Raw genomic sequence first — 26,557 nt, forward strand, 5'->3', positions numbered from 1 at the left:
AAGCTCATATAGATTTAAAGGGTTTTGGGGCTTTTGCCTCGCAACTTTGTAAAAGGGGGAGAAATTCGCTTCTTGAAATCAGCAATCCAGTGTACTGCAATTAAAGTTGCATCAAACCAAACTTCATATTCTTGGCCCTTTATAACAGATCTCTTGTCCCTCTCTCAAGGGGTCTCATCCTGCAGCTTGAAAACCACTGACAATCTATTCAGGCCGGGCTGAATTAAGGCATAGACAAACAAGGCACTTGTTTAGGGCCCAAAATGTTTAAGAGAACCCTTTCAGATGCGTTCAGAACTTAGGAGGATAGGATTGCCTACTGTCTAAATTTATTCAGGACTGTACACATTTTTGCATTAAAGTCTAGAAATCAGAATCATGGCTAAAGTGTTTGGAAGTTTTTTTAGATTTCTATTGTTCCTCAGTCCTTCCATCTGAATGAGTGAGCCTGTCCTATGTGTTTCCAATCACAGTGCCACTAGCAGCAGACGCTGGAGGTTCCAGCCAATGGGAAGGCTGAGGGGCAGAGCACTAGTGAATAGGATCCAGCCAATGGGAAGGCTATGGGGATAGACCACAAGTGGATTGGAAAAAGCTAATAGGTTGTGGAGAAAAGGTTAAGGGTCATGGACTTGATGTAGCATCTTTCTATCAAAGTGGTTTATATAGACCAGTGGTTCCCAAACCTGTCCTGGAGGACTCCCAGGCCAGTCGGGTTTTCAGGATAACCCTAATGAATATGCATGAGAGTGATCTGCATATAATGGAGATGCCAGGTATGCAAATCTGCTCCATGCATATTCATTAGAGCTATCCTGAAAACCCGACTGGCCTGGGGGTCCTCCAGGACAGGTTTGGGAACCACTAGTCTATATAAACCACTTTGATAGAAAGATGCTACATGCAGTTACTTTTTCTTTCTCTAGTGGGCTAACTGAAGGCTGCTCTAGCCACAGAAAAGGAGGTTTTTTTTGTGTTGTGCAAGTGATGTTTCTGCATGAGGTGGGAGATGGGGTAATAAGCTTTGTAGCAGGGCAACTGGGCTGGCTTTGGAGAGAGCCAGTGAGTATCCTGGGGGTAGGGAAGGCTGAGAAAGAGAATGAATGGGACCAGGATGAGGGGGTTGCTGCAAAAAAAGCGACCGCAAGAAATGTATGTACTGATAGCAGAGCTGATGTCAGCACATGAGCAGCAGGCAGCAACAGAAAACCAAAAGAGCATGTATGGTTGTGCCTGAAAAAAAAAAACCCCAAAACAAAGTAAGTCAGGATGTGCATTTGCTTTGAACCTGAAAGGACAGGTGTGTTAAAGTTCAGCATTTTTTCCCAGTCAGTCTTAAACCTGTAACCCTCAGGTTAAAAGCCTTCTAGGGAAAACCGTTTTGCCTCTTGAAAGTCTACTGTAGCTAGCCCATGCCTAGCTATTTCTTGTATTTCTGGTAATCTTAGTTCCTGCATTCTGATTGATTGATTCTTTTCTTTCAATAATCTTTGTGTGCCATTTTGTACTGGAGGCACTTCTTCAAGATACAATGACACTGTGACTTACCTTGAGCAATCCAGATTGAATCGGTCACCTAAATAAAATAAGACTAGAACAGGGGAGAAAAGACTTGAAATAGAGAATGACATGGTGACAAAATTCGTCACCAACCCTGTCCCCGTGGATAACCGCGGGAAACCATCTTCATGTCATTCTTTAAGGAGAGAGGGAAGAATCAGAGTATGAACGGCCACAACCACTGACCCGCAAGCTTTGCTTTGAAGAATGCTGGTGTAGAAGGATTGAGGTTGAGATAGACACTACAGAACGGCAGTCTCTGGTATCCAGAGCAGATATTGTGATGTCATAATGCCTCATTCCACCAGTGCCTAAGAGCCAATCACATCAGTGATGTCACAATGGCTTCATTATCCTTGGCTCACATAAGCACAGCCACTGACCCGCAAGCTTTGTTTGAAGAATGCTGGTGTAGAAGGACCGAGGTTGAAACAGACACTAGAAAATGACATGGGATTATTTCCCGCAGTTATCCGTGGGGACGGGGACGGTGATGAATTTTGTCACCATGTCATTCTCTAACTTGAAAGTCAGGTTTCTTTCTAATGTCATTAGATTTCAGCTTTACTTTCAAGGGTTAACAGCTATCAGATATACATATCGCCCTTGAACTTGCAATTCTTGAGTTAAGAGGCAGCTGCCTTGCAAGAAGAGCTACTTAACAGCCTATATAGAAGCCCATTCCTAGCTATATCTTGTATTTTTGATAATTTTAGTTCTTGGATCCTGATTGGGCCAGGAGGACCCAGCTCAGGGCAGGTTTGAGCATTTTTGCCCTGTTACTGGGCTTGTTGCCTCTGATCTCCTGAGTGTTAAACAATCCTTATTTTTGTCTTGTTCTAGCCTAATATTTAAGCTTCAGGGGGTCTCTTTTAGGAAAACTGACAGAATAAACCAAAGTAAAGATACTGAAAGATTGACTCAGTCACCTCAATAAATAAAAGAAAACAACTTGATAACAAATTCAGCTAAATACAAATTTAATCTGAAAGGACAAAAAACAAACAAACAAATCTAGAAGACAAATTAAATGTCTACATTTTTTCCAGTGTTATAACCTGAGGTTCGCTCTTGACCCCATTGGACCAGGGACTTTAGGTAGGTCTAGGATGATGCTATTGTGATTGGAGTTCTGTTTGGCCTTGGGGGGTTGCTGGGAGGTGGGTTGCTTGTCAGGGGTTGGGAAGAAGCATTAAAGAGAGGTTTTATTTTGTTTAGGGGTGGGAGGGATGGAGGGAGGATTAGAGTGGGCTGCATTTTGTTCGGAAAGGAGGGATGTAGGGAAAATCAAAGGGAACTGTGCCTTGTTTGGAGGGGAGAAGCTAGGAGAATGCTGGGAGGAGAGAAGCTGATATGCACGGTCGGGGAGAAGGACCTTGGGATGATAGTGTCCGAAGATCTAAAGGCGAAAAAACAGTGTGACAAGGCAGTGGCTGCTGCCAGAAGGATGCTGGGCTGTATAAAGAGAGGCGTGGTCAGTAGAAGGAAGAAGGTGTTGATGCCCCTGTACAGGTCATTGGTAAGGCCCCATTTGGAGTATTGTGTTCAGTTTTGGAGACCGTATCTGGCGAAGGACGTAAGAAGACTTGAAACGCTCCAGAGGAGGGTGACGAAAATGATAGGAGGCTTGCGCCAGAAGACATATGGGGAGAGACTGGAAGCCCTGAATATGTATACCCTAGAGCAGTGGTTCCCAACCCTGTCCTGGAGGAACACCAGGCCAATCGGGTTTTCAGGCTAGCCCTAATGAATATGCATGAAGCAAATTTGCATGCCTATCACTTCCATCATATGCAAATCTCTCTCATGCATATTCATTAGTGTTAGCCTGAAAACCCGATTGGCCTGGTGTTCCTCCAGGACAGGGTTGGGAATCACTGCCCTAGAGCAGGGGTAGGGAACTCCGGTCCTCGAGAGCCGTATTCCAGTTGGGTTTTCAGGATTTCCCCAATGACTATGCATTGAAAGCAGTGCATGCACATAGATCTCATGCGTATTCATTGGGGAAATCCTGAAAACCCGACTTGAATATGGCTCTCGAGGACCGGGGTTCCCTACCCCTGCCCTAGAGGAAAGGAGAGATAGGGGAGAAATGATTCAGACGTTCAAATACTTGAAGGGTATTAACGTAGAACATAATCTTTTCCAGAGAAAGGAAAATGGTAAAACCAGAGGACATAATTTGAGGTTGAGGGGTGGTAGATTCAAAGGCAATGTTAGGAAGTTCTACTTTACGGAGAGGGTGGTGGATGCCTGGAATGCGCTCCCGAGAGAGGTGGTGGAGAGGAAAGCTGTGACTGAGTTCAAAGAAGCGTGGGATGAACACAGAGGATCTAGAATCAGAAAATAATATTAAAAATTGAACTAAGGCCAGTACTGGGCAGACTTGCAAGGTCTGTGTCTGTATATGGCCATTTGGTGGAAGATGGGCTGGGGAGGGCTTCAATGGCTGGGAGGGTATAGATGGGCTGAAGTAGGTTTTAATGGAGATTTCGGCAGTAGGAACCCAAGCACAGTACCGGGTAGAGCTTTGGATTCTTGCCCAGAAATAGCCAAAAAGAAAAAAAAAATTTTTAAATTTAAATTGAATCAGGTTGGGCAGACTGGATGGACCATTCGGGTCTTTATCTGCCGTCATCTACTATGTTACTATGTTTGGGAGGGGGGGATGGATGGAGGAAGGGTGGATCGGAGGCGAGGCTGTATTTTGTTCAAGTGGGAAGGAAGGAGGGATTGGAACAACAAGGCTGGGATCTGAAAGTTAACCAAACACCAGTTGATATTCAAACCAATGCTCTGTTAACTCTTTGTGTAAAGTCAAGAGAGGCATTTTTCTGTCTTAACATCATTATTTGAGGACGTTTCTTTTGAATAGATGAAGAGTACTGTTTAATGAGGAATGATAGTTGCTGGATGAATAATTTTATGCTAGTTTATTGTTTATTTTATATCATTTGATTTTACTGTATTTTATGTATATATTTTGTAACCTGCTTAGATTTTAGGGAGGATATAGGTCTATTAAATAGCTAAGTGCCGAGTCTGCCCCTGGACAGCCCCCAAATAACTGGTTCTTAGTTCGGCATTAACCAGTTATTTCCAGCAGCACCAACCAGCGGTCAGCCCTGAACAGGTGATTTAACTAGCTATGAGTCATTTCTGGCTGGTTCATTTGTTCTGGGATATTAACCCCTTTGAGTTAAAATGTATGCACTCAGCCCTTGTAAATATTCAAAGAGGCCTATTTATGAGCATAACTCATATATTTCAGGTGCAAACTGTTTGTTTCATACTTTTCCAGAGCAAAATGAGAAAGAACAAAAAAAGCTAAAAGGAATTTTATTTTGGTTCTTAGAAAAGAGGTGAGAGGCCTGGGTCACTTGGAAAGCCCATCTCTCTAGCAGATGAAGAGAAGGGGAGAGCCTGGAGCTGCCAGGATGGTAAATGTGAAGCGGGAAGGGTAAAAAGAGATCAAAGTGGAACAGATGGTGGGGGTTGGTAGCAAACGGTCAAGCAGAGGCTACTGGGAAGGGGTAAAACGCGGACCTTACGGATCTAAAACCGCACATCCTTAAAAATCTGAGGTCCATGCCACTTGTAGATTCTGGCTCCGACAGACCTCTATGACATTTTAGCTCTGACGGATCCTAATGCTTTTCCCTCCCTATGCTGAGCCTAGCGGCAAAACTTTTGCCCTGAGGTCTGTGCCACTTTTAGTCTCAGCATAGGGAGGGAAAAGCATTAGGATCCGTCAGAGCTAAAATGTCATAGAGGTCTGTTAGAGCCAGAGACTAAAAGTGGCGCGGACCTCAGATTTTTAAGGATTGTGCAGTTCAGATCCGTGAGGTCCGCGAGGTCAGATGCACTGCAGATCTTTGCACGCAATTTTTAAACCCCCCTCCAACCCAGCTATTTGCCATCCAGTGTCATATTGCGGGGGCTCTCAGAATCAGCGCGGAGGGAGAGATCTGGAGGAAGGGACGATCGGGCTAATTAGCAAAAGCCACGGTGTGCCTCCTCCCTCCTTAGCCATTCGGGAAGGCAGAGCCGGGGGCCTGAGCTGCAGGGAAAGTGGTGGAATAAGGGTATGGGTAAAACAAGCTAAAAGGCGGGCTTGTCAATGCACGGACCTCAGATTTTTAAGGACGTGCAGTTTTAGACCCGCGAGGTCCGTGAGGTCCACGTTTTACCCCTTCCCGAGGCTACTAGTGAGCTGTCAGGGGGGAAAGCATGTACAGATGCTGAGAAGAGTGGTCTATTTTGGTTTCTATCACATTCAGGATGAAGGCCTTCACTGGTTGTAATAGAGAGGCAGGAGAACAGCCAAAACTAAAGCACATTTTTAAACAAAGAACTGGAGGAAGCAGAATTTGAAAACAAAACTCCCCCCTCCCCCCCCCCCCCCCCGCCCCCGGCACTGCCCTGTTTCCTGGTAAATGCAGTACTAGCTGAGCTGACATCTTTTAAGGATGATCTGATTCACTCCAGGCCTAGAATTCATCCCACATCACTCCCATCTGCTTCACCCTTCCGCCCCACCCCCTCCAGCTTTGGTTTCCAGGAACTGTGTACAACTCTATATATACCAAGGCTTCCAATTAGAGCATCTCCTCAGGCGGTCTGAGAAGAGTGTCTCAAAGTGGACGTCTCTCATTGCTCCCAGAAAAACATGAGGCACAGAGAGAGCATCTAATAAAGACGGGAGGCGAGGCTGATCACCTCCGGGGCGCCTTCACTCTCACACACAAACTTTATTGGAAAGGTGACCACTGCGGTATTGAAGTCCCTCCAAGAAGCAGCCCTGGACCTGATCAAAAAGAGAATGCTGCAGGAGGAGGGGAGGGGGGGGGGGGGCCTAAGTGCACTGCCCACAGCTAGAATAGACAAGTCAGAAACGGATCCCAAGTGTGGAAACCAAGAGCAATGTTCGGGTCTGCCCTGTAGTTCCATCAGTTACCAGATGGGAAGGAGGGACTATGAAACCCTTCTGCTGATCCCTGTAATCTTCACAAGGCAGTGGAGGAGGAAGAGCGCCTGCAGGGATCAGATATGCCATTAATATTTTATCAACTTTATATTAAAACACCAAGAAAAAAAAAAAAAAAAAGCCCACACTACCTAATGTTAGAATCCCAATCGGAGTGAGTTCTGCAGTGGTTGGCATGTTCACCCGTGCCCCATCATCTCTGTGTGTGAGACTACCTGGGTCTGTTCGTTATGCTCAGATATGAACGCACCCTAATGCTACTTGGCCTTGCAGAAGCTGTTTAACTCTCTCGGCTTTAACTTTTGTTAGTACAAACCCCATCTAAAGCATCGAGTTTTAAGCAGACTGGCATTTTGAGCTGGCTGATTTCCTGTCCGGGGAATGCTGCAGAGGGGTTGTTACGTTAGCTGTTTGTTGCAGTGTTATCGTTCGCTTCTCAGACTGCCAGGATCCTGCTATCGGAGTTGCCGAGTTGCCCAGTACCAGGAGGGAGCGCTTTTGGCCAGTGTGGACAAGTTTCAAGTTTATTAGGTGACTTGATCAATCGCTTAATCAAATATTCTAAGCGATGTACACTTTAAAATTTACAATTATTAAATATAAAAAAACAAACAATACAGTACATACAATTACTTAAAAAAATGGGTAAGAACTCTAGATTTTAACATTGATAAACATGGGAAAGGAGGGATGAACTACAATTCATAAAGTAAAGAAGAAACATTGAGGGAAAACATAAAGGGAAATAGTTAACACAGGGCTCATATAGGAAAACATGATACTGAAACTAAAATTATGTTGTAAAAGCATCTTTAAAAAGGAAGGTTTTAAGTTCAGTTTTAAATTTTCCAAGCTCTTTTTCCTCTCGTAAAAAAATAGGGAGGGCGTTCCATGTTTGCGGTGCAGTACATGAAAAAATAAATTGTCTCCTTGTATTGATAATTTTTAATGAAGGGATAGATAGCAGATTTTGTTCGCTAGAACGTAGAATTCTCTTTGTAGAATATGGAATAAGAAATCTATATAAAAATGCAGGGGTCTTATTGATTTAAAGATAATTAAACATAATTTATAAGTGATTCTGTAATTAACAGGGAGCCAATGAGCCTCTTTGAGGAGTGGTGTTACATGATCAAATTTTTTTGAATTGGTTATTAATTTTATAGCTGTATTTTGTATGATTTGTAATCGTTTAATTTCATATAGTGCAATTCCCTTAAATAAAGAATTGCAATAATCAATTTTAGACATCACCAAAGAGTGAATCAATATTGTAAGTGATTTGGGACAAAGAAATTTCGAAATGGAACGTATTTTTCAGGGTCATTAGAAATCTAGGCCTGGTCTAGCTCGTAGTTAGAGCAGGGGTGTCAAACTTTTTTGGTGTACAGGAAATGGCACTGGTGTGTCCAACTGGAGGCTCCCATCTATAGATTTCCCTCTCAGACTGAATGCCTGGAATATCCTGCCAGGGGAAATGTGTGTGGGGAGGGGTCAGAATTCAAAAGTATGTGGGATGCTTTAACCCTTTCACTGGCAGATGGTGAAACGGCCGCTTTACGTAACTTGAGGTTGAACGAGAGGAACAGTGCCAAGTAAACAGGCATTTGGAGATACAGCCATAAGAGCCATAGAAGACACATGTTGCTTCTGAGCAACAATGCCAAATAAAGGGTCAATATATTTTACAGAAGAGGATCTGTCTATATAGTATTCTCTAATTGTATTTTGGTGCACAGGAAATGGCACTGGTGTGTCCAACTGGAGGATCCCATCTATAGAATTTCCCTCTTAGATTGTAAGGGTGATGGATGCCTGGAATATCCTGCCAGGGGAAATGGAGGGGGGGAGATGGAATTTAAAAGTTATGTAGGATACACATCGAGTACCCTATATAGAAAGAGGACAGAATCAAAGGGTCCAGAGAAGAGCGACTAAGATGGTTAAGGGGCTTGAGGAGTTGCCGTACAGCGAAAGATTAGAGAAACTGGGCCTTTTCTCCCTCGAACAGAGGAGACTGAGAGGGGACATGATCGAAACATTCAAGGTACTGAAGGGGATAGACTTTGTAGATAAGGACAGGTTGTTCACCTTCTCCAAGGTAGAGAGAACGAGAGGGCACTCTCTAAAGTTGAAAGGGGATAGATTCCGTACAAATATAAGGAAGTTCTTCTTCACCTAGGGAGTGGTAGAAAACTGGAACGCTCTTCCGGAGGCTGTCATAGGGGAAAACACCCTCCAAGGATTCAAGACAAAGTTAGACAAGTTCCTGCTGAACCGGAACGTACGCAGGTAAGGCTAGTCTCAGTTAGGGCGCCGGTCTTTGACCAGAGAGCCGCCGCGTGAGCAGACTGCTGGGCACGATGGACCACTGGTCTGACCCAGCAACGGCAATTCTCATGTTAAAGCAGAAGTTAAGTGACCTCTTAGCTCTTGATGTTCTATGATGGTCAGGAGTGGTGCTTCAAAGGCAACTCCAGTCGGGAAATAAGGTGAAGGCTGGGCACACGAAATGGCAAGGAGAAATCAAGATCAAGTGTGCGTATTGTATACCGCATTCCTATCATAGGCAGTGGGTGCGGTGTATCCCAGTGGGGGAGGGGAAGAAACCTTATGGTTAAAATTAGTGAGTAAAAATGGTGCTAGCCACATTGTCAGATTTATCATGGTTCGGTAATAAATGTGACTATGCTGCAGCCATAACAATAAAAAACACTTTCCAGACTATTGCCACTGTGTTGTGATATTGTGTTCCAAGACTGCTTCATATGGCTCTAGGAAAAAGGAGGATGGATTGAGACACCCGGGTTGTGTTTCCATTGCTTTCGCCTGAAGTAAAGCCCAATGTCTCAATCCGTCCTCCTTTTTTCTGGAGCCATAGGGTAACCCTATTCATATATAGCTATGTGCATGTGATTGGCATCGTGGTGAACTGCCAACCGCTCTGCTTGTGATGCCAGGACCGGTCATCTGTATAGAGCAGCAAGTACATGTTTGGCTGCCTTGTTTGGCAGACTGGATGGACCCTACGGGTCTTTATCTGCCATCATTTACTACGGGATCCACTTAGTGGCCGCTAATGGAATTAGGATACGCTAAATGCTGCATGTCTGACCTATTTTATACATATGTACCACATGGCACTCAGCATATTAAGCTTTAGTAGAAGAGCTCCTATGTTACTATACTAAGATCTCCCTCCTGGGATTGGAAGTTCTCCTGTAAAAAAAAAAAGGATTGTGCCTTTCATACTACATTCCCTGTCTATTAAGCATTTTCCCCATAGCCAGAAAATGGTAGAAAGCCTTTAGAACACAGACCTCCAAAAGTCCCAATTAAGAATGGCATGGGGACAAATTTTTCCCATCCCCGTGGGATCTCTCTGTCCCCGTCCCATTATTGTAAGCTCCGTCCTCCTCTGCACAAGCCTCAAACACTTTAAAATCCTAAGTAGGAACATTCTAGAGCTCAGATTGTGATGTCATAATGCCTCATTCCACCAATGCCTAAGCTCCGTCCTCATTAAAATCCTAAGTAGCAACATTCTAGAACTCAGATTGTGATGTCATAATGCCTCATTCCACCAATGCCTAAGCTCCGTCCTCAAACACTTTAAAATCCTAAGTAGCAACATTCTAGAGCTCAGATTGTGATGTCATAATGCCTCATTCCACCAATGCCTAAGCTCCGTCCTCAAACACTTTAAAATCCTAAGTAGCAACATTCTAGAACTCAGATTGTGATGTCATAATGCCTCATTCCACCAATGCCTAAGCTCCGTCCTCAAACACTTTAAAATCCTAAGTAGCAACATTCTAGAGCTCAGATTGTGATGTCATAATGCCTCATTCCACCAATGCCTAAGCTCCGTCCTCATCTGCACAAACCTCAAACACTTTAAAATCCTAAGTAGCAACATTCTAGAGCTCAGATTGTGATGTCATAATGCCTCATTCCACCAATGCCTAAGCTCTGTCCTCATCTGCACAAGCCTCAAACACTTTAAAAATCATAAGTAGCAACATTCTAGAGCTCAGATTGTGATGTTATAATGCAGTTAAAGCAGAGCTTACAGGAATGGGACAGGGACAGAACTTGCGGGGACGGGATGGGGATATTGAGATCCTCTCTTTCTTCATCTTCTCCTTCCTTCCTTCTAGTTCACCCCTAATTACAGTCAGGGCAAACCTTTTGACCAGCCCTGGTTTTGAACCTTCATCTCAAAATTCTGTGGTATTTTGCTGTTCCAGATTGTACACATTAAAATCAGTGCTGCGGGTCCCACAATGTACGATAGGTTGTTAGAAATCCAGGACTGACCTACAGTCTCTCTTCTGGAACTGGGCAACTTGGCTGCTCTGAAATAATATTCTTTTGTGACTAGAGTTCCCTGGGATTTATTGCCTATCTTATAGAATGAAATGATGTAGGAGTCAGCCACGGAGCTGGGGCCGGGCTGTCACCAAGAAAGAGCGAGTGAAACTCTAGGCCGGCTATTCCTGCTCCCCACCCAACCCCAGCCCCAAAACTTACAAAAGTGGCCTTATCTGCAGCTTGGTTGTTCTTTTAAATTAGTTCATGAGAAAAAGACCCAGCGGGAGAAATAAAGAGAAAACAGTCCCAGCTCTGCCAAAGTGCCAGAGCAGCATCTATATTCCATGAATTTCCATTGTTAAAGTTAATTAAGGAGGGAAAACGTCTAAAGCTTCATGTGTATATTCTTGTCGGCTGCAGTCTGCTGAGTTTCAAAACAACAGGGTCTGCTTCTCATTGACGCATTACCCCGTTTTCCATTAAACCACGCAAAAGCAGAAAGATAAGCAGATGGTAAACAGAGTCTGTGAGCTCCCCTTACAGGGATTATGTACAACAATGCCTTCTCCGGGACTACGGAAGCTGTGACGTCTTCCTGCACTATCCCCTACAGCACTGCCTGCTGGGAGAGCCTGGGACTGCAGGTGCTATGAGAATATTTGGGACTTTTTTTGTTTTCTGATTTTGAATCTGTGATTTGTTGGTAAGCCATCTTACCCCCCTATGCCTCCAGGTCAAGGTGAAAACAAGGCATTTGACTTTTCTGGTAAACAATTAAATTGTCATTTTTATTAGAATAATACAGCTTCACAAATCTGGTTATAGTCTCCTACCATTCTCTCCAACAGCTAATGAAAACTCATTCCCAGCTCTCCTTTGCAAATGGCTGTGGGACAGATTTGAACTGCCTCCAGTTCCTCTCCCCATGATTTCCCCAGCCACAAAGAAAGGGTCCCACACCTCCCATGGTTTACACAGAAAGGTTTTTTAATAACCTCCTTTGATGAGCAATGCTCCAAATGGATTAGTAAAGATGAGAAAAATGCAATGGGCACAGGTTTTTAATGTAAAAACTTGTGTTTAGCACTCAGACTTTTTCGGTCCATGGATAGCCATGATGCGGGCGATAACTCGTTTGATACTGAACACACAGAACACCAAAGATTATCTAGACCAGCCAGATACATGAAATATTCACTGGGAGAGTCTGCAACTGGGCAGTCCCTTCTTTTTATCTCTCCAGTTTTCTTTTGAAATAGAATATTTTTTTTTAATTATCTTTTACAGTTGTGCATAAAGATTTAAACAGAATTATTATTTGAATTTTCGTGTCTTATGTGCATATGTCCAAATTGTAACCCTCCCCCCCCCCCCCTCCCTCAGCACTGAGATCCCAAAACCCTGGGAAGTCCCCTCAGTTGACAGGAATAGAAATTACAAGAAGCTCCACCTCTCCCCCACCCTCCTCCCTTCCCCTTGTAACAAATGTAAATATTTGCCTCCCTCTCCCGCTCAGCAGCAGCAGTCAAGCTTACGGGTTTCCTCTCATTTCAATTGCAGATTTAAGGCACTGCTGCAAGGGGGCAATGATGCTTGGAACCATGAAGTTCTACAGGCTGGTTGGTCCTCCTGAGTAGGATTGGAGTCCTCCTCCCTTTCCTCGCTTCCTGTCTGCCTGGGAAGGTTCAGAAACACTGCTGAATCCTCAGACTGTGCTTTCCAACATCCACTCAGTGCTGCTAAAGGTGACCCTCCTGTTACTGAGGGAGGACTCCTCTGAGTTCAGCTGGGAAGTGGACATGTGCCTCTTTGTCCGTGCCCTCCTGGGGTAACTGTGGCTCTGAAACAAAGAATAGTCCCCATCAAAGGAGAACCTGTGGTGGTGAGTTCTTGATATCTCTCTGGGTAGAAGGTCTGTATTGCTTAGTTTGCTTAGCTTTCCCCGATTGGACACAACCTCACGGTTGGAGTCTATCAAGCATAAAGACATGGTGGAACCAGCTGCACTGCCCTCACTTTGGCCTTCCTCAGAGGACAACAAAGCAATTGTCTGCAAGTCATTAGTGGTTCTAGTTTTCCTCTTGTTCATCTCAGTCAACATAATCTCCGATGTATTTTGAGTTCCTCGAGAGGGATCAGCTTTCTTGGGCTCAGAACTTAGAGCCTCATTAGGGGCCTCTTTGGCTGCAATAGTGGTAGATTGTTGAAGGTTCTCATACTTGTCTTCTCCAAGCTTGGAGGTAGGCTGAGACTGGGACCCCGACTGGTTGCCGTTGGTCTGGGAATAAACATTGCTAACTTTTGCCTTCTGTTGCTCTTCTTGGTTGCTGTAGACCTTGTACCTGATCATTAAGATGATGATAAAAACCAAGACCGAGGCCACGATGATGCCACCGATGATGATGATCATGGTGCCTCCGAGGAACTGCGTGTGGATGGACTGGCAGTGAGTATTCTCACTTTCAGTGGTGAACTGCACGCATCCCACAACCCTAGTAGCAGTCAAGGAGGTGATTCCGTCATCATAGACAGCCAGGACACATAGGTCATACTCACGGCCTGCTGCCAAGTCATTCACACGGAAGGTCTTATTGGTTGAAGGGATCATCCTGAAAGACAAGAAAAGATCAGTCTGTTATATGTACCCAAATTCCCACAGACATTTGTATCCTTGTAAATCAGTTTTCACGTGTTTTCCTTCAAACGGTCCTCAGTAAAGCAGCAATAAGTCAAAGTGACTTCACAAAAGGCACCTAGCAGTCTCCGATGTGATCTCTTGTGTCTAGTTGACCTCTCTAATTCTCTTTTAGCCCCCATGCTAAAAGGGTATAAATTAAGAAAAAGTCCCCCTGGCCTCACCATGGGGGAGCTCTATCTGAGGAGTAGAGGACCACCTCCAGCCCCAATACTAGTCTTCTTCCCTGCCCCTTTCTACAAAGCCCCCCCCCCCCCATTAAATACTAAAGCTGAGCCCTCCTTCCCCAGTTCACCAGCTTATTCCAAAGTGTCTCTGGAGTAAAAGGGACAGGATCAATTTCCATTCACTCCTACCTATCAGCTACCTCTTCTAAAATGGCCCCACTTGAATCCCCCGAATTCTATAACACTGCGTGCAACCTTAGTGAATGCCCCTGCCCCCACCCATGGCTTTGCGACCTTTCCAGTTGCATGCTAAAAAATTTACACACACATCTTTATAGAAGAGCGCCTAGCAAGATGCATGAGTAAATCCAAATTGTTGCCAATTGTTTATTGGCACTCAATTATTAGTGGTAATTGGCATGTTAACTATATTGAACAGATTGGCAACATGCCCACATTTGCACACACATTTCTGAGCGCCATTTATATAATGGAGGTAGGTGCCTATTACAGAGGTGCCCACACTATTTGGGCTTGCGAGCTATTTTTAAAATGACCAAGTCAAAATGATCTACCAACAATAAAAATTTTTTAAAAACACAAAGCACACTGTACGCTGAGAAAATGTTAATTATCATTCCTATTCCGGGGTTTTTTCAAAGAGGTCAAGGCAGATGACTCTGTGCACTGTCACCTCAGTAACAACCATACAAAAAAAGACAAATATACCCCCTCCCTTTTAACTAAACCACAATAGCAGTTTTTAGCGCAGGGAGCTGCACTGAATGTCCAGTGCTGCTCTCAATGCTCAAAGGCTCCCTGCGCTAAAAACCGCTATTGTGGTTTAGTAAAAGAGGGCCATAGTGCAAAATATAGACAGCAGATATAAATTCAGATACATTTTGATCACTAAATTTAAAATAAAATCATTTTTTCCTACCTTTGTTGTCTGGTGATTTCATGAGTCTCTGGTTGCACTTTCTTCTTCTGACTGTGCATCCAATCTTTCTTCCCTGCTTTCAGCCTGAATGCTTCCTCTCCTCCAGGCCTCATTCCCTCCCCCAACTTTTTCTTCCTCTCTCCCTGCCTCCCTTTCTTTTTTTCTCTCTTCATGCCCCCTTTCTTTTTTTTCTGTTTCCCTTCTTTCCTTCTGTCTCCTTGCCTACCCCCTTTCTCTCTTTCTTTCTTTCTTCATGCCCTTCCCCAAGCCACTGCCACCGCCATCGGGGAACAGGCCCCAAAGCCGCCGCTGCCCCAAGCTCTCCCTGCGTCGGGCTGACCAGCATTCCTCTCCCCGACGTCAATTCTGCCGTTGGAGAGGAAGTTCCGGCCCAGCCAGGCAGCGATTGGCTGGCCTGAACTTCCTCTCCGATGGCAGAATTGACGTCGGGGAGAGGAAGGCTGATCTGCTTGGTAGATCGCCAAGGCAAAGTGAGTCTATCACAGAGCCCGGGATGGGTTCCGCGATCGACTCACTTTGCCTTGACGATCTACCGGTCGATCGCGATCGACCTATTGGGCACCCCTGGCCTATAATATTATTTGGCTGTTTATGTTTACTGATAACCACTTTGATTTTCAAATTGGCCATATGCAAATAATGAAGTGAATGAAATAGGCTCCTGTACATTCTTCTGATATGTAGGGGGTAATTTTATAACAATAAAGGTTGCATCTTTTATGCTTATTTTGTAAAGGTAATATTAGAAAAAACACCTCTTCAAATGTGCAGGCACTCAGTAACTTACAAAACATAAAATTTAAATAGGACCATTATAGCAGAGGTATCAAACTCCCCCAAGTGAAACTTCTCATGTGCAATGCTACCTCTAAGTTAAGTCCTCCAGCCATATTCCTGGCCAGTGGAGGGTGATGCTTCAATATCATATTTTTAGTCACTAGGGACAAGCAGGTCCTCTGGAGTCCTGCAGAACTTGCCTGTCTCTCACTATTGAAAAAGTCTCTTGCCTGTCTCTCGATATTGAAACAGCATCACCACTGGTAGGTATGTAGGTGGAGGACTCCTCCACAGCTTAGAGCAGTGGTCTCAAACCCACGGCTTGGGAGCCACATGCGGCCCGCCAGGTACTATTTTGATGCCCTCGGTATGTTTATCATCATCACAAAAATAAAATAAAACAGTTTCTTGATCATATGTCTCTTTAGCAATAAATTACAATATTATTATTAAGACTTAGCCTAAAGGAAAGATTTATAAACTATAAAGAGTTTTACCTCATGCAAAATTGTCATTTCTTTAATAAGACATTAACTATTTTTTTTTCCTGAGGCCCTCCAAGTACCTACAAATCCAAAATATGGCCCTGCAAAGGGTTTAGAGGGAACATCGCTCACATGGGAATAATTTCTGTAGCTACAATAATCAAGTTGACAATATTTCAAAGTAGTTATTTAACAACATTCAAAGGTGCATTATTTGTATTATTTTAGTGCATTGCTTTGCTTTATATAATTATCGGTACTAATGATTTATTTTCTGTCGTTTCAATATAATTGACTCTTGAATTGCAAAGCCCTGAAGCAGAGCCAGTGCACAAAATGGAATTGTGTTGGTGTTTTTGTTTCCCAATAAAATAAGAGCCAGATTCTGTAATGGGCGCCTATCACACGTCAATCACTCTTAGATGCCCATTCCAGAATCACGCTTAGCGGCGCCTACCTTAAAACTTAGACGTCTGTAATATAGGCCAGATTTTAAAAGGCCTACATTATATGTGCCTAAGTCCTTTACAGAATCACTTCTTGCAGTGCTTAAGTCACTCTCCACCCTTAAACATGCCTACTTTCCTGTTAGGCGCCATGCGATAGGTGCCTATCTTTTTAGAATCACGCCTAAGATGATAGGTGCCTATAGCCCAGTTAATTTTTTTTTTTCAATTATTAACTTGTTAAAGCTCATAACTGAAGCCAATTTACTAATTAAGATAGGCACCCTTTATAGAATTTGACCCTTAGTGCCTTTCTGCTATATTTTTCTGCACTTTATGAAATTTTGTTACGTAATTACTTTGAAATATTATGGACCTGATGATTATAGCTACAGAAGGTGATTTCCATGTTCCCTCTAAGCTGTGTGGGAGTCCTCCACTTACATTCCTGCCAATGGTGGTGGTGCTGTTTGGAATATCACATTTTCAAAAGCAAAAGACAGGCAAGTTCTGAAGGACGCCAGACAGAGGACCTGCTTGTCCCTAGCGATTAAAAATACAATATTGAACCATCGCCCTCTACTGGCAGGAATGTAAGTGGAGGACTCCCACACAGCTTAAAGGGAGCATTGCATGTGAGAAGTTTCCACTGAGGAAGTTTGATGCCTCTGCTGTGATGATTCTATTTAAATTTTATGTTTTGTAAGTTGTTGTGTGCCTGCATGTTTGAGGAGGTGGATGGGGGTTTGTTTGTTTTTTGTAACATTGTTTTGTTTTTTCACCTTTTGCTAGACAATACACCTGGTTCCACCTATGCATGGTTATCTTTAAGCACATATATACACACATATGCTCCCACACAATTGTATGTGAGCCCTTTTCTGCATGAAAACCACTACTCCCGTAGCGGTCATGTCTATTTACTGTCCTCAGTCTAAGAGAACTAATGGGTCTGATGTTCAAAAGCATTTATACATACTGAAGCAGATGCTGTCCTCCTAACTCTGCTTGCAAGATTTTGTGCTTAGAAACATAGAAATATGACAGCAGATAAAAGCCAAATGGCCGATCCAGTCTGCTAATCTGCAACATCCATTATCTCCTCATCTCCCTAAGAGATCATAGAAATATAGAAACATAGAGTATGACGGCAGAAAAGGGCCATCAGCCCAACAAGTCTGCCCACTCAAAGAACCCTCCCTCAACAAAAACCCTCCTTCTAAGCATTTCTCCGGAGCGAACCCACATGTTTGTCCCATCGTCCCTTGAAGTCGAGCGCGTTACTGGCCTCAACTACCTGACGTGGAAGACCATTCCATTGATCAATCACCCTTTCGGCGAAGAAGTATTTTCTGATGTCACCATGAAATCTCTCACCCTTGAGTTTGAGCGGATGCCCTCTTGTTGCCGTGGGACATGTAAGGAAAAAGATATCTTCCTCCACCTCAATATGGCCCGTGAGATATTTGAATGTCTCTATTATGTCTCCCCTCTCTCTGCGTTCTTCGAGAGAATATAATTGCAGCCTGCTTAGACGTTCTTCATATGGGAGATCCTTAAGTCCTGAGACCATCTTGGTGGCCATTCGCTGAACCGACTCCATTCTCTTCACATCCTTTTGATAATGTGGCCTCCAAAACTGAACACAGTACTCCAGATGAGGTCTCACCATGGACCTGTACAATGGCATTATAACTTCAGGCTTTCGATTGATAAAACTTCTTTGGTTGCAACTCAGCATTTGTCTAGCCTTAGCTGAAGCTTTCTCCACCCGATTGGCAGTTTTCATATCTTCACTAATGATTACACCCACATGCATGTCCCCTGCTTTCTTACATTCAGACACAGTCTTTGTCTCCACTACCTCTACGCGAAGACTATTTCACTCATCTACCACCCGAACTGTAAAGTATTTCCTTAGATTATTCCTGAGCCTGTCACCTTTTAACCTCATTCTATGCCCTCTCACTCTGGAGATTCCTTTCAATTGAAAGAGACTCATCTTATGCCACATAGGTATTTAAACGTCTCTATCATATCTCCCCTCTCCCGTCTTTCCTCAAAAGTATACATATTGAGATCTTCAAGTCTTTCCCCGCACGCCGTATGACATAGACCAACAACCATTTTAGCTACCTTCTTCTGGATTGACTCCATCCATCTTTTTGAAGGTGCAGTCTCCAGAATTGTACACATGTTCTAAATGAAGTCTCACCAGAGTCTTTAAAAGGGGCATCAGTACCTCCCTTTTCCTATTGGCTATTCTTCTCCCTATGCATCTTTTAACTTTCGCTGTCACCTTTTCAACCTGTTTGGCCACCTTAAGATCATTACATAATATCACACCCAAGTCTCGTTCCTCTTCCGTGCACAAAAGTTCTTCACCCCTTAAACTGTACTGTTCCCGCAGGTTTTTGCAGCATAAATGCATGACCTTGCATTTCTTAGCATTAAATCTTAGCTTCACTAGATCCTTCCTCATGTTATTCACACCATCAGGGGTGTCTACTCTATTACAGATTTTGGTATCATTTGCAAAAAGGCAAATCTTACCAGTCAGCCCTTCAGCAATATCGCTTACAAAAATCTTAAAAAGACCAGGCCCAAAAACCAAATCTTGAGGCACACTATACAAGTTACAGAATAGGATCAGTTACATGCATAAATTAATAATTGGCTGCTAATTAGCATTAAGAAATAATTATTGGGGACACCTGGCACTAATTTGCAGTTACTTAAGTAACTGCCCTTAGTCTCTTTCTTCTAATTGTGCACGCAAAACCCAAAACGTGCAACTGGAAGGGAGTAGATCTGGTAGGGGCACAGGCAAGTCAGTTAGATGCAAGTCTATACCAGCCATAGAGTTGGCTTAAGTGTTGCACCTAAAATTAGGCACACAACTGTTGACTTACACTACCATTCTGTAGCAGCAATTACGTGCATAATTGCTGAAATAGAATTTGTTTTTAGCGCACATCACCCGGTGCCTAACTGTATGTGATCTTTTGAGAATTACACCTTCTAAGGAAAATTCTAGAATAGAGTACAGTGGTACCTTGGATTACGAGCATAATCCGTTCCAGGAGCATGCTCGTAATCCAAAATGCTCGTTTATCAAAGCAAGTTTCCCCATAGGAAATAATGGAAACTTGCTTTGATACGTTCCCACCACCCCACCGAGGCCAGCAGTGCTGCTCCCCCCCCCCCCCCACGAGAACCAGCATTGCTCCCCCCAAAGGCCCCGCGATCCGACACCCTCCCCCCGCGATACGACACCCCCCCGCCGCCATCGGACAACCTCCCGCTGCCATTGGGAACCCCCCGCCGCAACCTGAGTCCCCCAGAGCCCTCTTCTTACTTTAATGTAGCACCGGCATGTCGGCCTCCTCTTCTGTGCTGGCCTTGAGCATGTGCGCATGCTCAAGGCCTGCGAGTTCACGTTCTCTCCGAGAACATGCGCACATGCTCAAGGCCAGCACAGAAGAGAAGGCCGACATGCCGGTGCTACATTAAAGTAAGAAGAGGGCTCTGGGGGACTTCAGGTTGCGGCGGGGGGTACCCAATGGCGGCAGGGGGTTGCCCGATGGCGGCGGGGGGGGGGGGTGCCGGATCGTGGGGGGGATGATACCGGTTCGCGGGGGGGGGGGGGGGAAACGCTTGCAAATCGAGGTGCGCTCGGTTTCCAAGGTGCCGATTTTGCAAATGTTTTGCTCATCTTGCAAAACACTCGCAAACCGGTGCACTAGTAAACCGAGGTACCACTGTACTTGCGGTTAGGTGCACTTTGTGGAGCATAACTGCACCAGTTAGCACCAGGTACATACCCAAGTGCAATATGTCTAATATATAAGGTAGCACATAAGTGTGAGTGTGAGCACATTTGTGCAGAGCATGGATAGACTAGAGATGTGACACCAATCTATGCATTTGCACTAGCCACTTCTGGTCTTTCATATTCAGTTTAAGTAGGGTTACCAGATTTTGTTCTGATAAAACTTGGACACGTGGCCCCACCCCCACCCCATTCTACCCTAGTCCGGCCCCATCCCACTCAAGCCACACCCTGTTACACTCCAGCCCTGCCCCCAAACCTTTTCTCCAGCTTGAGGCTGCATCTGGAGGGCCTCCGAGCAGATGTGATACAATGACATCACGCACATGCGTGTGACATCATCGTGTCACGCCCACTCGTGCTCAGAGGCCCTCCAGATGCAGGGCCAATCTTGAAAACCCGGACGAACTGCTACTTTTCAAGAATCCGTCCAGACAGTCCTCTGAAAAGAGAACATGTCTGGGTATATGCAGAGGGCTGGTAACCCTAAGTTTAAGGGCTACGAAGGGGTCTCTGTCTGTTGTTTTGGCTTCTACTGTGAATGCTTATCAGCCATTTCAGTCTTTGCATTCTGGTGATTAAAGGCTGCTGATGGTTCCTTCTAAATTGTCAGCGTGTTTGGCGCAGTATTGAAAGTCTACTTTTTCTGTAATTGCTCTGCAACTTTGGAATGGAAGTTGAGAGATATCCAAAAGGGGAGCTTGTTTTGGAAAGAAATTAAGACTTTGCTTTTTTTGTCGGCTTTTGCAGAATGTTGAGTACCTATGTGCCACTGGGCCTGGTGGGCACTATTGCTTGATTTTGCTGGGGTTTTTTTTGTATATACTGTATATTTGAGACATTTGCTTGGATTTTAATTGTGAATGTTTGATATGTGAATTGCCTAGTGCGGTATATAAGATTTTTTTTTTTAAATAAATAAATGTAACCTATAGTATACAATTAATTATACTCACTTCAACACACTCTTATAGGCCTAGCCTAAGTGGCCATTCGAGTGTGGCACCCTGGGGTTGTGGGTTCAAACCCATGCTGCTCCTTGTGACCCTGGGCAAGTCACTTAATTCACCCATTGCCCCAGGTACATTAGATACATTGTGAGCCCACCGGGACAGACAGTGAAAAATGATTGAGCACCTGAATAAACCCATGCAAACCATTCTGAGCTCTCCTGGGAGAATGGTCTAGAAAATTGAAAAAATAAAATAAATACAATGGAACCTTGGTTTACGAGCATAATTCGTTCCAGAAGCATGCTCGTAAACCAAATTGCTCGTATATCAAAGCAAGTTTCCCCATAGGAAGTAAGGGAAACTGCTTTGATTGGTTCCACCTCCTCCCCCCCCCCCCCCCCCGAGGCTACCGGCGCAGCTCCATTCTCCCCCCCCTTGAGGAATCCGACGCTGTTCCAACCCCCCCCCCCCCCCGGTGATCCAGCATCCCCCCCCGGCTCGCGTTGCCCCCCTCCACCGTGATCCTACTTCCCCCACCCCGAGCAGTCAATGACACCCTTTACCCGACTTGGCACCAGTGCCGGTGCCCGAAGATCCTCCCTCTTCTGGCGCGGCTGGGCGGTGCGTCGGAGATCCTCCTTCTTCTGGTCTGGGCTGGGCTGGACTGGCTTTGAGATTGAGATTGAGATTGAGATTGAGAGATTGAGAGCGAGACCAGAAGGCTTTGAGCATGCGCAAATGCTCAAAGCCAGTCCAGCCCAGCCCAGCCCAGAAGAAGGAGGATCTCCGACGCACCGCCCAGCCCAGGCCGCGCCAGAAGAGGGAGGATCTTCGGGCACCGGCACTGGTGCCAAGTCGGGTAAAGGGTGTCATTGACTGCTCGGGGGGGGGGGGGGATGAAGGATCGCTGGGGGAGATGCCGGATCACGGGGGGAGGGCGCTCGTACAGCGAGGTAAGCTTGGTTTACGAGGCACCAAGTTTGCGAATGTTTTACTCGTCTTGCAAAACACTCGCAAACTGGTGCACTCGTAAACCGAGGTACCACTGTATAGGCACATCAATCCTGACTTGTCAAAATGCCATGGTGCCAGTGTGCAGCACTGGGGCACCAAGTTATAGAATTGCCCCCATATACAGGCAAGTGTCCTAGCCATGAGTTTTCACTAGCACAATGAAAACAGTGCTGCTGAAAATTCTTACAGGCTACCCTGACACTATCCAGATAGGGGGAATTGCCCATACACCTTCTTTGCACTAATTCTACTGATACTCTGCAATATTCAGCTGCTATCTGAAAATTTATATAGCCATCGTAAAATAAAAGCATAAATACCAGAACAAGTGCGACAACAAAGGGCAAAGAGTTAGTCATGGACAACGAAGATAAACCACACAGAATCCATTGATGAGAACCAGTGCAGAATTCCTTATTTACGACCCCGCATGGATGGTGTTCCAACCTCAGCCTGTCAGAGTGTGGTAGTCTGAAAATATGGAGGGTATTTGCAACAACAGCATGTGTGAACAGTACCCTAACCTTAGCTATTCTTAATTAAACCGTATAGCTATTGGGCAGGGATCTCAAAGTCCCTCCTTGAGGGCCGCAATCCAGTCGGGTTTTCAGGATTTCCCCAATGACTATGCATTGAAAGCAGTGCATGCACATAGATCTCATGCATATTCATTGGGGAAATCCTGAAAACCCGACTGGATTGCGGCCCTCAAGGAGGGACTTTGAGACTTCTGTTAAAGGGGGTAGCAGCAAAATATTGCTGTTTTCTATATTGTCAGTGCCAGCCAGCAATCTCTTTATATACAGTATATTCAGCATTGCTCACTATATATAGTTGCACTGAATGCACTGTACACAGTGGGGCATTTCCAAATGCATTCTCTTTGTCTTGTTGAGAAATGCCTTTCCCTTCAAACTATTCCTTCCATTCACTTCCCCCTTTCTGCTGTAATAGGGCTACCATATTTTACTTTAGTAAATTCTGGGCCCCTAGACCGGTCCCCCCAGTTCCACCCATCCCCGCCCCATTACGCCTCCAATCCAGCCCTAGCCACCATCCTCCTCCCCCCCCCCCCCCCCCCGCTGCCTGCTCTATTCGGGCAGGAGGCCATCCGCACATGCCCAACGCAATTTCGAGGAAGCTTTTCAAAACCTGGACAAAGTGCCGGGTTCTGAAAAGCCGTCAAGACTCCTTGAAAAGGACGACATGTCCGGGGAAAGCTGGACTTCTGGTAACCCTATGCTGTGAGCTTGGAAAGAAAGGCAGAGAAAGTAGCATCGTAACGGGGGTGGTGTGGTGGTGGAACGTCACTGAAAGTCTTGGCCGGGGCACCAGCATCTCTCCTCCCCCTCCCCCCCTTTCCAGCTGTGATGGGAGGGTCTCTTAGATGCACTCCCTCATATCTCTTCCAGGGGTGTAGCTACAGGGCAGGCCTGGCCCACCCAGCAGCAGAGGAATTTGACTTCACAGGCTGCTGGCAGCAGTTGCTACATGGCAACTGACTCGTAAGCCTTCCCTGTGATGCATTTGTGTTTTACGCCAAAGGGTAGGCTTCGGTAGGGTTACCAGACGTCCAGGGGTCCGGACAGCTTTTCAAAACTTGGCGCTTTGACCGGGTTTTGAAAAGCTTCTTCGACATCGCGTCAAGCAGTTAGGCACGGATACCACTTGCAAGTACAGATACCACACGCACGTAAGCGTAAGATCAGTCCTTCTTCAGTTTGTAACCTCAGCTCACAAACAGCTGTGCTAAATCTAGAAGTCATTTAGAATATATGTTCATTTGCCACATTCTAATTAGCGAAGTTGGGAGTGGGGGTGGGTTTCTCTCTCTCTGCTGCCTAGTTATTTCTCCCCACCCCCCACCCCAGCCTCTTCGGGTTTCTCTGTTCTTTCCCCTCTCCCTACCTTTAAGCAGCAGTCTGCCTTCTGCAATTCTCTCCCGACTCCTCAACTCCTAGCAAGACTCCCAAGCCCAAATGCACTAAACCAGCGATCGTCGCTAAATCCGTTTGAACAGCTTTAGCGACGATCGCATTTGCCGACCCGATTCAGAAAATGGCTCACGGCCTGGTTTTCTGCACGATCGCTCATTCCCCGATCTGACCATGCAAATAAGCTAATTAATATTAAAATGCTACGTAAACTAGTAGAGCGATTGATGCCCTAACATGGCTTACCGATGCACTAAAAACAAAGTTATCACTTTTAGCGATCAAAAAAAGCAAATGGACGCAGATGCTGTGTATGTTATGCATGCACAATATCTGTCCCATTAGAAAAAAAAGGAAAAAAGGCACCTCCCCACCAATGACGGCCCTCCCCAATGAAGGCACTGTGAAATGCCCCCCACCCCCGCACCAGTGAAAATGGCAGGAGGAATGCCCACTTCCTCCTGCCATGCCAAATCCCCCCTCCACTCAAAAAAATTGGTAGGAGGGATGCCCACTCCCTCCTGACAAGATGAGCCCCCTTGGCAGCGATATGGAAAGGCCCACTCCTCTGTCCCCCCAAATATCTCCTACCCTTCCTCCCCAAAAGGCAGGCGGGATACCCACTCCCTCCTGCCACTGAAGGTCCCCTGCCATCCCCTGCCACCCCCAACCCCCCTGTACCTTTTTAGACACATTGGAGCAGGACGGAAGCTCAGTCCGTTCTGCCCATAGGCCCGCCGCTCCAAAATGATGGACCTTTCCCTCCCTGGTGCATCATTTGATGCACAGGGTGGGGCCTAAGGCCCTGCCCCTTAGATTCAGATGCTTAAGGCCCTGCTTAGACTTTAACCTTGGTTTTATATTTACAGTATATTAAATAAATTGAACTTGAACTTTAGGCATTGAGCCAATCAGGGCCTTAGGCTCCTCCCTCAGTATCCCGTGATACAAGGGGGAGAAGCTTAAAGCCCTGATTGGCTCAGATGCCTCAGGCATCCCTCCTGCCTTTTTTGGGGCGGGGGAAAGTGGGAGATATTTGAGGAGGATGCAGAGTGAGGGGGTTGTATTGGCAGGAGGGAGTGGGCATCCCTCCTGCCAATTTTATTTCGTGTTGGGGTGGATTTGGCATGGTAGAAGGAAGTGGGCATTCCTCCTGCTGTTTCACTGGTGTGTGTGGGGGGGGGGGAGGGGGCAGTTAGTGGTGGCTTCGTTGGGGAGGGTCGTTATCGGCGGGAGTGAGGGTGGGTTCTTTTTTTTAATGGGGCAGATATTGTGCGTGTGAGAGAGTCGTTCTCATTGCAGTCAATCGGATGGCAGAGTCGGGGATTACGAGGAATGTCCACAGGAATCATTTGCATGCAAACATTTTAGTGCATCAATAGGACTTTCTAAATCAGCCCAAAAATTGGAAATGTGCAGACCCACACGGTCTTACCGATCCTCTTAGTGTATCTGGCCCCCAGTTCTTTCTGTCTCTTAAGATTGCCCTGCAGGCACATATCCCCATCTTTTCTTTCTTTCCTCATCTCATTTTCTACCCACCCTGCACCTCTCCTTTCTCCCTCCAGATGTACATCCCATGCTTCTGCTTCTTTCTCCACCCCCCCAGACATGCAGTGCCCTAGCTCTGCTTCTTTCTCCCACACTTCCCCCTCCTCATTACACTGGTTTAACTTTCTCAACCCCACCATCCTTTGGCATACCCCCAAGCTTGCTCTCCCCCACTCCCTATGACATATCTCCTAGTTTTTTTTTTTCCAGCCCACCCCTACTCCTACGCCTCCCAGCTTTTTCTACCCCCTCCAATGGCACACATACCCACATCCTTTGCACACTCCCAAGCTCACTCTCCCCACAACCCCTGTGGCATACCTCCCCCTAGTTTTCTCCAATCCTCCTCCCCTGCAGCAATGCTCCCCTCAGCTTTCTCCATGAGTCTCTGTTTCATGTCCCTGTGCTTGATTCTTTTAAGTCTATCTGTCTTTGTCTCTCTCGTCATGTCTGCATCTTTCTCTGCTTCTGTCCCTCTATACATATTCATTTTTCTCTTTTCCCTCCTAATTTGCATGCAAGTCAGAGGAACCAGAGCAACATGTCAGAATAAAAAATATTGCTCAATTGCTCAAGCAGACCTTTGGATAAGTCATTGAACATAACACCTAAAAACCTGAACGCACGATGCCTCTACTGGAGCATCTGGTGAATCAGCTGCAGGAGCACAACACCAGGCAAACTGCTAATGGTATATACGTAAATAGTTTTTAAAAAAATCTTTTCACCTTTATCACCTACCACCCTTTGGAAGTAGGTGATAAAGGTGGTATTAGGGATAGGGTTTCCAGACATATAGGAAAACTCGGACATGTCCTCTTTTTAGAGAACTGTCCAGGTCCCTGATGGACTTTCCAAAACACAGCAGTTTGTCCGGGTTT

The 26,557-nt window shown here is 45.4% G+C and overlaps 1 protein-coding gene across 1 annotated transcript in view; it reads right to left on the reverse strand.

Annotated features, from left to right (window-relative positions):
• Nucleotides 1-12,365: 12,365 nt before the first annotated feature.
• Nucleotides 12,366-26,557, reverse strand: part of LRFN1 (leucine rich repeat and fibronectin type III domain containing 1) — a 45,885-nt gene continuing 31,693 nt past the window's right edge. Inside the window, exon 2 of the mRNA XM_033956568.1 lies at nucleotides 12,366-13,470. Coding sequence (XP_033812459.1) covers nucleotides 12,567-13,470 — 904 coding nt within the window. The 3' untranslated portion in view covers nucleotides 12,366-12,566. The remainder of the gene's footprint in view (nucleotides 13,471-26,557) is intronic.

This window comes from Geotrypetes seraphini, chromosome 8 (assembly GCF_902459505.1).
Source record: "Geotrypetes seraphini chromosome 8, aGeoSer1.1, whole genome shotgun sequence".
Taxonomy (NCBI): domain Eukaryota; kingdom Metazoa; phylum Chordata; class Amphibia; order Gymnophiona; family Dermophiidae; genus Geotrypetes; species Geotrypetes seraphini.